This window comes from Mytilus edulis, chromosome 1 (genome assembly GCF_963676685.1).
Source record: "Mytilus edulis chromosome 1, xbMytEdul2.2, whole genome shotgun sequence".
NCBI classification, from domain to species: domain Eukaryota; kingdom Metazoa; phylum Mollusca; class Bivalvia; order Mytilida; family Mytilidae; genus Mytilus; species Mytilus edulis.
The window spans coordinates 62,978,142-62,990,407 of NC_092344.1; the positions used below are offsets into that span (position 1 = coordinate 62,978,142).

The 12,266-nt window shown below is 30.6% G+C and overlaps 1 protein-coding gene across 1 annotated transcript in view; it reads left to right on the top strand.

Moving 5' to 3' along the window:
* The window catches only part of LOC139486436 (ribonuclease P protein subunit p30-like), a 10,611-nt gene extending 898 nt beyond the window's left edge, over positions 1-9,713 (top strand). Inside the window, exons 2-11 of the mRNA XM_071271316.1 lie at positions 134-216; positions 837-896; positions 1,765-1,839; positions 3,111-3,176; positions 5,007-5,096; positions 6,405-6,521; positions 6,998-7,027; positions 8,288-8,325; positions 8,926-9,005; positions 9,408-9,713. Of these exons, the coding sequence (XP_071127417.1) occupies positions 134-216; positions 837-896; positions 1,765-1,839; positions 3,111-3,176; positions 5,007-5,096; positions 6,405-6,521; positions 6,998-7,027; positions 8,288-8,325; positions 8,926-9,005; positions 9,408-9,700 (932 nt within the window). The 3' untranslated portion in view covers positions 9,701-9,713. The remainder of the gene's footprint in view (positions 1-133; positions 217-836; positions 897-1,764; positions 1,840-3,110; positions 3,177-5,006; positions 5,097-6,404; positions 6,522-6,997; positions 7,028-8,287; positions 8,326-8,925; positions 9,006-9,407) is intronic.
* Positions 9,714-12,266: the final 2,553 nt, after the last annotated feature.

The following is a 12,266-nucleotide window of genomic DNA, read 5'->3' on the forward strand; positions in this document are numbered from 1 at the left end:
TTTTATAACATTGACCAAGGACCAGCATATGAAATATGGCAGCTCTTAATTTTTTAACAAATATATTATTGTTAACTTCTGAATCTTTGAAATATAATAATATGGCAATGTGTCTATTTGAACATTTTAACAGTGGGCTATAGTGTTGCTGCTGTAAATCATTGTGCACCAAGTATAGACAGTATTGTAAAGAAAAAAAAAAAAGACAAAGATTATGTAAGTACTGTAATAAATTTGTATAGATATGTATACACACATGTGTAGACAGTAACAATTGTATATGTATAAAATATATAGATTCTTGTTAGAAAATGATGGATTTGAGAAATGATTCTTTTTTGCATCATTTACATGTAAATATGTCTCGCTGCGACATAGCCTTGTTGTGCTAATACAGCGTAAAGCAACCTACAATCAATGTAAATATATATGTGATAATTAGTGTATCTCAATTTTTTAATGTTTGCTATATGTTGAAAAATATGAATAATCTATCTTAAGATTTTAAAGAACTTGATTGCTAGGAACACATTCTTGATTCTTACCATATGCTTAAAGCATTTATATGTTTAAAAGAAGAAGAAGCTTTTACGTCAATGAGACGGCAACGTAAGGGCAAACAAAAACACCCAAAATTGGATGAAACTCAAAACAAGGATAAGAAACACACCAATTCTAACTGGCAATTATAACAGTCATCTATTTTGTAATGTTTATGCATTGTTCAGAAACAGATGCATATCATATGAATGTTTCCCATAGCACACTGTCAGAAGCAACATCTATTCTATAATTATTTTATATTACACTTTATTTTTCTTTTTTCCTTTGTGTAGCATGCAATTCCATTACCAGAAACTTTGAAAGTTGATGCAGAAACTTTAAAGAATATCATGGTGAGATATTTAGTTGAAATTCTGTGAAGACATCTCATTTTTGGTTGCCTGCTGCTCTGGAATTATTTAAGATTTCCTTACACTCAAGTATGTGTCTAAGAAATTTGAAAAGACAAAAATGATATGGGATGTACATGATTCTTGTAAAATCATTTTTTGTACCCCTCACCCATTTTCTCAAAATTTTGGCTAGAAAGACTGTCAGACTTGATTAATCGTAAAATTTGAGAACTGAATTACACAAAAACCATTCATTATAAATACACAATTTTTTCACAGAGTTATGTTTGATTATAATATTTTTAAAATTCATTGATATTTTCCTCTACAAGTATCACATGTTTAGGAAATAGTTCCTGAACGAGATTTCAAGGAGACTCAAACCTCAGAAGAATATGTCCTTAAGAATGAAATGAATACATTAAAAGTGGAATATAAATCACCAATAAATAATATAACAGATCACATCAACCACCAAATCCTAACCACTACAAGACAACAGATATACAAAAAAAAAAAAAAAACTTTGATCAATGCATATTCCAGGTAGCCTAACATTCTGACTTTAACAGTGCTTAATGAAAAATGACAATAAAATCTTTAGGGTAGGCTATTTTTAAGCCGAAAAAGTAGGGACGGTAGGGTTACTGGAACAACACATATATTTTTATTTGGCCTTACAAGCATCATTTCCGAAATTAGGTGGATTCAAATTGAAATCATTTTAAGAATACACCAACCTCTTATAAATATCTATCTAGACTGTATGTTTTTACACTATAAAAAAAGTCGGCTCAAGAAAGTTACAAACAGGATGACACTAAAGTCCAGAATTGGAAATTATGATAATATAAACATTGCTTTTCAGGCAGGAACAAAAAAATTCAGACAGTTATCAAGATTTAGTACCATAATGGAAGATGTTGCACAGCTACAAAAATTAGTAAGTTTAATTAATTCAATAGTATATATATATAGATCTCAATCGACTGACCATTAAAATCATTGACCACAACTCTGCTTGGTCTAAGGAGGATAGACTTGCTCTGGAAAGATTTTGGATCAGAAAATTAATAACTTTGGCACCAAATGGGATAAATTAAAAGGTGTAGTTCGACTCCGTGTAGTGCTTCACATTTGGGTTATATTACTTATTATTACAGTCTCTGTTTCTTTTTCTTAACCTTTTTCATTTATTAAATAAATTTGTTGAAGATACCAATTTAAATTGCTTAATTTTTTGAGGGATGTATAAGTACGTGGCTTAGTCAAAAACTATTATTACATTTTAACGGCCGTTTGTTCGCGATGTTTAAATATTCAGACTCTGTTGTACATTTTGTAGCTACTTTACTCTGTCAATTTCAAATATTTTAAAATTTAGATCCTTCAGTGCTGTCTTTTTGGTAATTTTACAGACATTATCATGCTTATACATGTTATACCATCATAATTGTCATTCCCGTTAAAGTTTTAGAATTGTGCTGGTTCAAATCACACATTATAATTTGTATTTAAAGCATATATGTGAGCTCTCTGTTGTAATAAGCCATATAACCTATGTCATGTTTAACAAATTTTTAGAATGATGCAAGCGTCTTAACTGATGTTCGGTTTGACTTTTTTTATTGTATAAATTTCAAGATTTAGTAAAAGTTTAATTTAAGAAGACTTAAAGATGATTCATTTAACATCAGAATCTGACTGACGAAGGATATCTGTTATCTGAAATATTTCTAAATAATTACATTTATAGTTACCTTTTTTTTGTATTTGGAGTACACTTTTTTAGGCGTTTATATAATTTATTTATTGTGTACATGTATCGTTACTCGTAACGATCCAGCGCCCTCGTGGGGAAAATCGTTGACTACTATTCAGACGTTTTATATATATATATATATATATATATATCAGTTCAACAGCAATAAATGATGAATCAGTAAAGAAGAATATACACTTTTTATGCTAAGAAAATATATCAATCATGTATATTTTGGAAGTAAATACAAATAGAAATCATATTTTAAATGTTTTATACTACATGTATTTAATATAATGATGTTGTAAACAAATTGAAGAGGTTATACTACTCAGTTATTTACAGCATAAACTCTATCTGTATTAACCAATTTATTTGACAGTTAATTTTTTATATAAAGAGAATTAATTGTTTTTTACCATGGATACATACAGTTATGATACTTTTTACAGAATACTCCTGAGATACAAGCATTTGATCTGGTGGCAGTACAACCTTTAACAGAAAAGATTTTCCATGTAAGTGAGCAGTACATATTTATGCCCCTCCTACGATAATAAAGTAGCATTATGTTTTCTGGTCTGTGGGTCCGTTCATTCGTCTGTCCGTCCGTCCGTTTGTCCCGCTTCAGGTTAAAGTTTTTGGTCAAGGTAGTTTTTGATGAAGTTGAAGTCCAATCCCCTTGAAACTAACTACACATGTTCCCTATGATATGATCTTTCTAATTTTAATGCCAAATTAGAGTTTTTACCCCAACTTCACGGTCCACTGAACATAGAAAACAATAGTGCGAGTGGGGCATCCGTGTACTTGGGACACATTCTTGTTCATGTTATATTTTGTTTTAAAAAGGATATCAAAATTTACTAAGAACAAGGAATTATTTGAATTTGGAATAATTTTGAATTCTGGAAAAGAGATAAGAAATGTATAATACAAACTAACCCAACTATAAAATCATGAATTATTTCAGACTCAACAAGATATTAAATAGTTTTTTTAGGGTTAATCTTTTTATTGATACATTGATATCAGCAGACTTTACACATGTATGAAGTGGAACAGATTGTGTGTTTGAAGATGATTTTATAAAGTAGAATTAACAGATTTGGTTGACAGAGAAAATGTGCTTGTTGTTTCTTTAATATGCAGCAGAGTAAATACTTCATGCAAGACCTTCAATCCTGAATATGAACTTCAATTATGACATCTATTGTCATTTATACCTTTATGATTGGAGACATACCAGTAAATGAAGTAAAAAGAAAACAAAAGTATGAATGCTTTGATAGTTTACCAATAGATAAGGGGTGATCTAAGCAAAAACATCCAATTTATTATTATTCTTTAAAAATATCATCTAATATTAAGTACATAGAAAACAATGAAGAATTCTGTATGTTTAATTGTCAGATTGTTGTGTTACTGGTGTGAATACCATATATATATATATTTTAATGCCCTACCTACGATAATAGAGAGTCATCATGTTTTCTGGTCTGTTCGTCTCGCTTAAGGTAAAAGTTTTTGGTCAAGGTAGTTTTTGATGAAGTTGAAGTCCAATCAACTTGAAACTTAGTACACATGGTCTCTATGATATGATCTTTCTAATTTTAATGCCAAATTAAAGTTTTGACCCCAATTTCAAGGTCCACTGAACATGGAAAATGATAGTGCAAGTGGGGCATCCATGTACTATGGACACATTCATGTTTATTTATAAAATACATGAAATTATGTGCCGTAGTCAGAATTTATTTATATTATTATATTATACCAAACTCAGTGGCTGTACACACAGTAAATTTTGTGGTTATGCATCTGCAAAAAATCAAAAAGAATTTCCAACTTTTCATTATGGTTGTTATATTTCAAATAATTGTTTTAACTAAAACATAATGGTGAGTTACAGGTAACAATTATTCCATAAAACCAAATTTTCATATAGTTAAAATCCTACAAATTTAACATCTTGGAGGTGTTGCATTCATGGTGGGTCTCATTGGGGTCTAAGCGTGACTCGGGATTGCCGATTTTTTGTAAGCGTGACACATGAAAGTCAAATTATTGTGTCGTGAAAATGGGAAATGAGGTCTTGCGGGACCCGGGAAATGACAAAAAAATGAGAATTGCTTAGTTACATAGTGTAAGCGGGATACGGGAATCTGACAAAACAGTAAGCGGGATCCGGGATCGGAACCCCCCAATGAGACCCCCTTCATGATATTATTATACATTTATTTGTTTTCTATAGTTTGAATTTTTTGGTTAATTTTCTACTCTGAAGAAGACCAGTATTTTATAAATATACAAACAATGCATGCAAGTTCAAACATTTTCTTCATTAGGTTGCAGTGAGTTCACTGAAGATTGACATAATAACAGTAGATGTTACACAAAAGTTACCATATCCTATAAAAAGACCTCTAATTAATGTGGTAAGTCTATGCATTTATTAATATAGAAGTATCTATAACATGTATAATAGACCTTAATAATAATAGAAGACTTAACATTCTTTACAGATAAATATTTATCTAGTGTAATACAATATTCCACAGAAAGTTAAATTTTAATTAAAAACTAGACTTTTTGAAAATTTAAATTTGAATTATGAAGAGTAGAGAAATATGGTATTAAACTAGATTTTTTATTTTTCTTATGAGCAAAAAGTAAAGTAACAAAATACTGAATTCCGAGGAAAATTTAAAACGAAAAGTCCCATATTTAAATGGCAACTCTAAAAGCTCAAACACATCAAATGACTAGAAAACAAATGTCATATTTTTGACAATAATAGGCCAACGCCATTACAAATTCTAACATGATAAACTGTTGAAGTTACAGATCGCAGAAAAAACAAATTACTTTACACATTCCTCTTGGGTCATTCATCTTTGCCTTCCTTAACTTCTTAATGTTGCATGATTTTTTTGGAAGCAGCAATAAACGTATTTACACTTTTGGTATTTAGCTGTATTGTGCCTCCGAATGACCTTATATCACCTCCGAATAACCTTTTGATGTCAAGCAACAATCACTTTTTAGTTATGACGTCAAATGTTTTGAATTATGAGGTCAAAATTTACAGGAACCTGTGTGATTTTATGTAATGGCGGACAAATTTGCATAAAAGTGTAAATATGTCTATTGTCAATTTTAATGTCTTTGTTTGATCTTTTGTGTAATTAAAACCCACAACCTACAATTTTACTATGGTGACAACATTGCTAAGAAACAGTAGAGACAGTTTGGTTTGCTTTGAAATATAGCTTGGCTTGCCTGTACATGCAATCAATTTATAATGATAGAAGTTAAATATCTTGTATGACAAAGACATTATAGATTACTATTCATAATAATGAAATTTCTGATTTTTTTCAGGCATTAGCACAGGGAATATACTTTGAAATCTTATAATAATGAAATTTCTGATTTTTTTCAGGCATTAGAATGGGGAATATACTTTGAAATCTTATAATAATGAAATTTCTGATTTTTTCAGGCATTAGAACGGGGAATATACTTTAAAATCTAATAATAATGAAATTTCTGATTTTTTCAGGCATTAGAACGGGGAATATACTTTAAAATCTAATAATAATGAAATTTCTGATTTTTTCAGGCATTAGAACGGGGAATATACTTTGAAATCTTATAATAATGAAATTTCTGATTTTTTCAGGCATTAGAACGGGGAATATACTTTGAAATCTTATAATAATGAAGTTTCTGATTTTTTTCAGGCATTAGAACGGGGAATATACTTTGAAATCCAGTATAGTCCTGCTATAAGAGATAGTACCAGTAGAAAATATATGATAGCAAATGCACAGACTTTAATAAGAGTGTGTAAAGGAAAGGTTAGTTTAACTGAATATAAAAGTTATTTTCATGGTTCAGCAACTGTTAAAGAAAAATAGTTTCTTTGTCATGTGACTTTCAAACATATGAGTAATTGGATAATAATATTTGGTAAATCTGATTCATGCAAGGTCTACATTTATGTTGGACAGAGCTTACCTGTTTTCAGAATAATTAGATTTGTTATTTACTCTAATTAGTTTTCGGAATTACTGGTACACAAAAATATAATATGCACCTCTAAATATTATCCTCAACAACTGTGGAAAAAATTTCCAAAACTTTATTGACCTCCTGCCTATTCTTTTAAACCTTTTGTATTTACAAAATTTTTGACAGATGGACAAAGGAACAAAGTGAAATTAAAAGGGCTTACATATCCTTGATGTGTGGTTCTAGAGGATGCCTTTATAATATTTGCAATTTGTTCATAACAGTATTTTTTGAACAATTAATGATGATAAATCTATTTCAGAATGTGATTATAAGCAGTGGTTGTCTAAAGGTAAGTCATATTTTCAAGGTACGTTGAATAGGATTTTCTGATAAGAACGTATCAAAATATAATTCATTTGATTCTTCACTTGCAATTTCTGACACATAATAAAAAGAAATATGGATTACTAGTATAATTATATCGATGAAACAGCAATCAAGGAACACAAAAAAGTTGAGAAATTCATCTTACATTTGTTTATCTGTTTTGATGGAGAATGCTGTCAGATGCACCCTTTTCATTTTGAAATAATCTCTCTGCATGTCTCATAAGAAATTTATATGATGTATTTTATAAAATGTTTTGGAAGTGTTGATAGGGTAAGTTGTTGTAAAAATAATGGTTAGAATCTTTACTTTTATTTCATTATTCTTAAATGTTTTGTCCATTGCCAATGAGACTATCTATCATCTTTAAAGAAGTGGTAATAAATAAATTTGGTGTATTTACTGTCTTCTGATTGGTTAAAATTATTGGTTTTATTTTCAATGTTGTCAATTTTGATGAGGACACGCCCACTCTGACGTTGTGTATTCATACGCCAACATGTGTGTACGTTGTTATTGTTTATATAAATAATTTAAAACGTTCTTTGAGCCTTATTTTTGATAGAAATTTATTTATAATGAAAGGCAATAATTTTATTTTGATTTTATTGAACCATAAAACTTAGTTTTATGGTTCAATAAATTCAAAATAGATAACAGCCATTCATTAAGTAAGCTTTCATAGTCCACCATACAACCTTTAACAATGAGAACAACCCATACTATATGGTACTCTATTAAAGGGAGTGACATGAAAAATGTGATACAATTCAGTTGACAATGTGAGAAAAATAAGGCTTAGAATTATTACAAAACAATTTATGAAAATCTAATATGAGACATGAACCAACAACAACCACTGTACTACTCTGATTACAGATAAGCACCGAAAGAATGTGGTTTGCTTTAAATTGTTTGTGAGCACTCAACCCCTAATCTAACCTTGGAGAGTGGTGTAACAGCACAACCTCAGGCCAAACTACAAAAATTTGGTGCAATTGGCTTTATAACTCAATAGATTGGTACAAAAACCGCTAACAAAAAAAACAATGGACACAAATTGTCACACAAAGGATTGAAATAAGAGTCCTCACAACTTCTGAAACATAGTTATTAAAAGGACAATTACAAGTAATGATTATGTTCTTCTAGACTGAAATTTATTTTGTGGAGAGGATTCTTATAACATCTATACATATACAAATTTGTTTGGTTTTTGTAGGCAATGGATTTGAGAGGACCACATGATGTTGCTAACTTGTATCCTTTGTCATTTTACAAGTCATAATTTCGTCTAATAGTTTATTCAACTCTTGATTAAATTCACTGACGAGTTCTGACATGATCAGAACAGAAAACATATTTACAAAGCATCCATTGGTAAACAGATGCTCTAAAATTGCAAAAATCGTGTTTTAAATCCTTAAAAATCTAAAATAAGAATAGTTTTGTGTTAATGAAATTGAATTGTCAATATCTAGACAATAACTAGACCTACACCAAATTCTAGGGGATCATTTTCAGTGTATAGAACATTATATACATGTCAAATTTTTGTTTATTGGTTATTACACCCATTCATTTTGGGTTTATAAATAATTGAAATCTCAAAATGTTGTCTCAAAAAGATTCATGGAGTAGCTTATATTGTTTGACCATTATTGCCTATTCCTTATATTTGAGCACAACATTATTGTTTTCTTTTTTGTTGGCATTTTTTTCTCTACTAAATATTTTTTGGTGTATTTTTCTGAAGCATTGGCCCATTATTTTTATTCTGTAAATTCTTGTCAGACCCTCTGACAGCAAAACAGAAATATTATGTAAAATAAATATAGACATATCCTTAACACCAACCAGAGGTTTATTGTTTGGTATGTCACAGGAACAGGCTAAAGCTGCCATCACGACTAACTGTCAATCACTTTTATTACATTCAGGTAAGTCAACTTAAACATGTGTTAAATAGGCTTAATAGAAAAATTAAAAGATGTGGTATGATTGCCAATAAGACAGCTTTGTAGTTGTGAAAAATTATTTAACAATTGTGTATTTAAAAATAAAAAATAAGAAGATGTGATATGATTGCAAATGAGACAACTGTCCACCAGAGACCAAACGGTTGTCAAAGTAGGCAAATTTATCTTCATTCCAGAAGACTCCTATCACAGGACCTTAGTCCTACACACAAGTGTCCACACATGTAGACCAGAATACAGTATTTCCTGGTAGTTAACCAGGATGTTGTTGTCTTTTTATAGTTTTATTGAATTAATTGTAAAATTTTATTGAATTCATTGTTAAATTTTATTGAATGTTTTCATTCAAATTTTTCATTACAGAATCTAGAAAAATAACAAAGTCTACAGTAGGAGTTGTACACAAAACCAAACTAGAAGAAAAAGACAAATGGATTATAGAACAAAACAGTGCAAATTCTAAAAATAAAAGTGAAAGTAGACTTACAGATAGTGAAAGTAGAAAAACAGACATTAAAACAGACAATGATAACAGTAAATCTGTCAAACGGGTGTTGGATGTTAGACAATCAGATGACATTACAGAGGTTAAAAAATTAAAACTTGATGTTAAATGTATGGAGGCTAATGATATTAAATCTGATGTAATAAAATAGAAAACAAACAAAATTTCAAATGATTTATAATGCCAAAACTTTTTATTTATACTCTGAAGTGGTTAGCTGATGTTAAACAATGGCTTGTCAAAATTGTACAGTGCAAGTGTAAATGAATAATAGATTGAATGGGAAAAAAATAATCGTTAGGGGGATGAAAACTTTGGATTCATCTATTTCAATGGGTACCAATTTTCATTGATTGCAGAAGATAAATTGCAATTTGGTGGTTTATTTGATATTTGTGATTTTCCAAAGTTTGCATACAAGCCTATAGAAATTGTTTACTATGTTAACATTTCAATTGGTAGCTCACCAACTTCATCAGTACCCACAAAATTCACAAAAAGTTAGTACATGAAAATGTAACTCATGAAGAATAATAAATCAACAGGACGATCTTCAGAGAATTCTTGAAAATTATTACCGTACATCAAACACTATTTGACATTATAACAGTTGCCAAAGGGTTTAAAGCTAAAGTAAAAATTCACACCTTCAATTATTTGGAATGTGTACTTATTTAATACTTGTTATTTTCTATGTGACAATGGTCCAATTCAAACAACCACTAATTTTATCATGATTTATTCACATGAATATCTATGAAACATACTTATTGAGAGTCTTTACACCAACTACAACTAAATATGAAGGAAAGATTGAAAATTGTAGTGTATTTGCTCAGTGTTATAGTTTTACTGTAATTTGGTCATCTGATATCATTTGTGGTCATTTCAAATACAAGAAATGTAAAAACACTTCTGAGAATTGGCATCATAACTGAAACATGATACATCGTTTTCAATTGGTAAACTCCCCAACTTTTGGTCTTTTTCCTACTGGTAGTAAAACCATTGACAATATTGGGCACCTGTTTGCCTGTGTGGGGTGTATTGAGTCACAGCCAAGTCCGTTCAGAATGGGAACGTTAAATCCTATCCTGTAGAAATAGTGCCATGCTCTTTGCTCATCAAAAATCCTTGCAACAACTCATTGAGGGGTCCGTAGGTGGGCTGTTGCTAGACAAAATTTCTGTCAAAGGTGACTATCCATTTCTTCTGGAAGACCCCTATAACAGGACCTTGAGCTTACTAGTGTATTTATTGTTAATTTGCTCTAGTCCTGAACATGTATGAAATGTTTGCCACTGGACAAACAACAATCAATCAATCAACCAATTGGTCAACATATTTTGTAATCAATAGTTATACTGGTTGAAGATCTTAAGTCTTGAGGTGAAATAAAAAAATCGTGTTGATTCTACACTGCAATTAATTCAAAACTTGCATGCAAAACTGTGCAATGCAGAGCATGACCTATTATGGGAGAAATCTTGGTAACCTCTTAATGTTGTTGTCGAGCCTGCAACTTTTGTTGCAGAAAGCTCGACATAGGGATAGTGATCCGGCAGCGGCCGCGGCGTTAGCTCACTTCTTTAAAGCTTTATATTTTAGAAGGTGGAAGACCTGGATGCTTCATACTTTGTATATAGATGCTTCATGTTATGAAGTTTCCGTCAATCACATGTCCAATGTCCTTGACCTCATTTTCATGGTTCAGTGACCACTTGAAAAAAAAGTTCAAATTTTTTGTAATGTTGAATTCTCTCTTATTATAAGTGATAGGATAACTTTATTTGATATGTGCGTACCTTGCAAGGTCCTCATGTCTGTCAGACAGTTTTCACTTGACCTCAACCTCATATCATGGATCAGTGAACAAGGTTAAGTTTATGGTGGTCAAGTCCATATCTCAGATATTATAAGCAATAGGGCTAGTATATTCGGTGTATGGAAGGACTGTAAGGTGTACATGTCCAACTGGCAGGTGTCATCTGACCTTGACCTCATTTTCATGGTTCAGTGGTTATAGTTAAATTTATGTGTTTTGGTCTATTTTTCTCATACTATATGCAATAGGTCTACTATATTTGTTGTATGGAATGATTGTAAGGTGTACATGTCTAGCGGGCAAATGTCATGTGACCTTGACCTCATATTCATGGTTCAGTGGTCAAAGTTAAGTTTTTGAGTTTGGTCTTTTTATCTAATACTATATGCCATAGGTCAACTATATTTGGTGTATGGAATTATTTTATGATCTACATGTCAGTCGCGCAGGTTTTATTTGACTGTGACCTCATTTTCACGGTTCATTGCACAGTGTTAAGTTTTTGCGTTTTGGTCTATTTTTCTTAAACTATAAGTAATGGGTCAACTATATAATATGTTGTATAGAAGCATTGTTAGCTGTACATGTCTGCCTGGCATGGTTCATCTGACCTTGACCTCATTTTCAAGGTTCATTGGTCTTTGTTTAGTTATCTTGGTTAATGTTAAGTTTATGTGACAGTTGTAATAAAGCTTAGCTTTATACTTAGGACTATCAACATAATATCAATGATTAGTTTAGAAGGCGAGATATTTCAGCGTGTGCACTCTTGTTTTTGTTTGAATTGTGAAATTGGGTTGCTGGTTTTATTTTTGATTCAAATGTACATCACTTACAATAGAAAGATCTCATCTTCAGCCATTACAGATCTATATACATCAAATAAATGAAA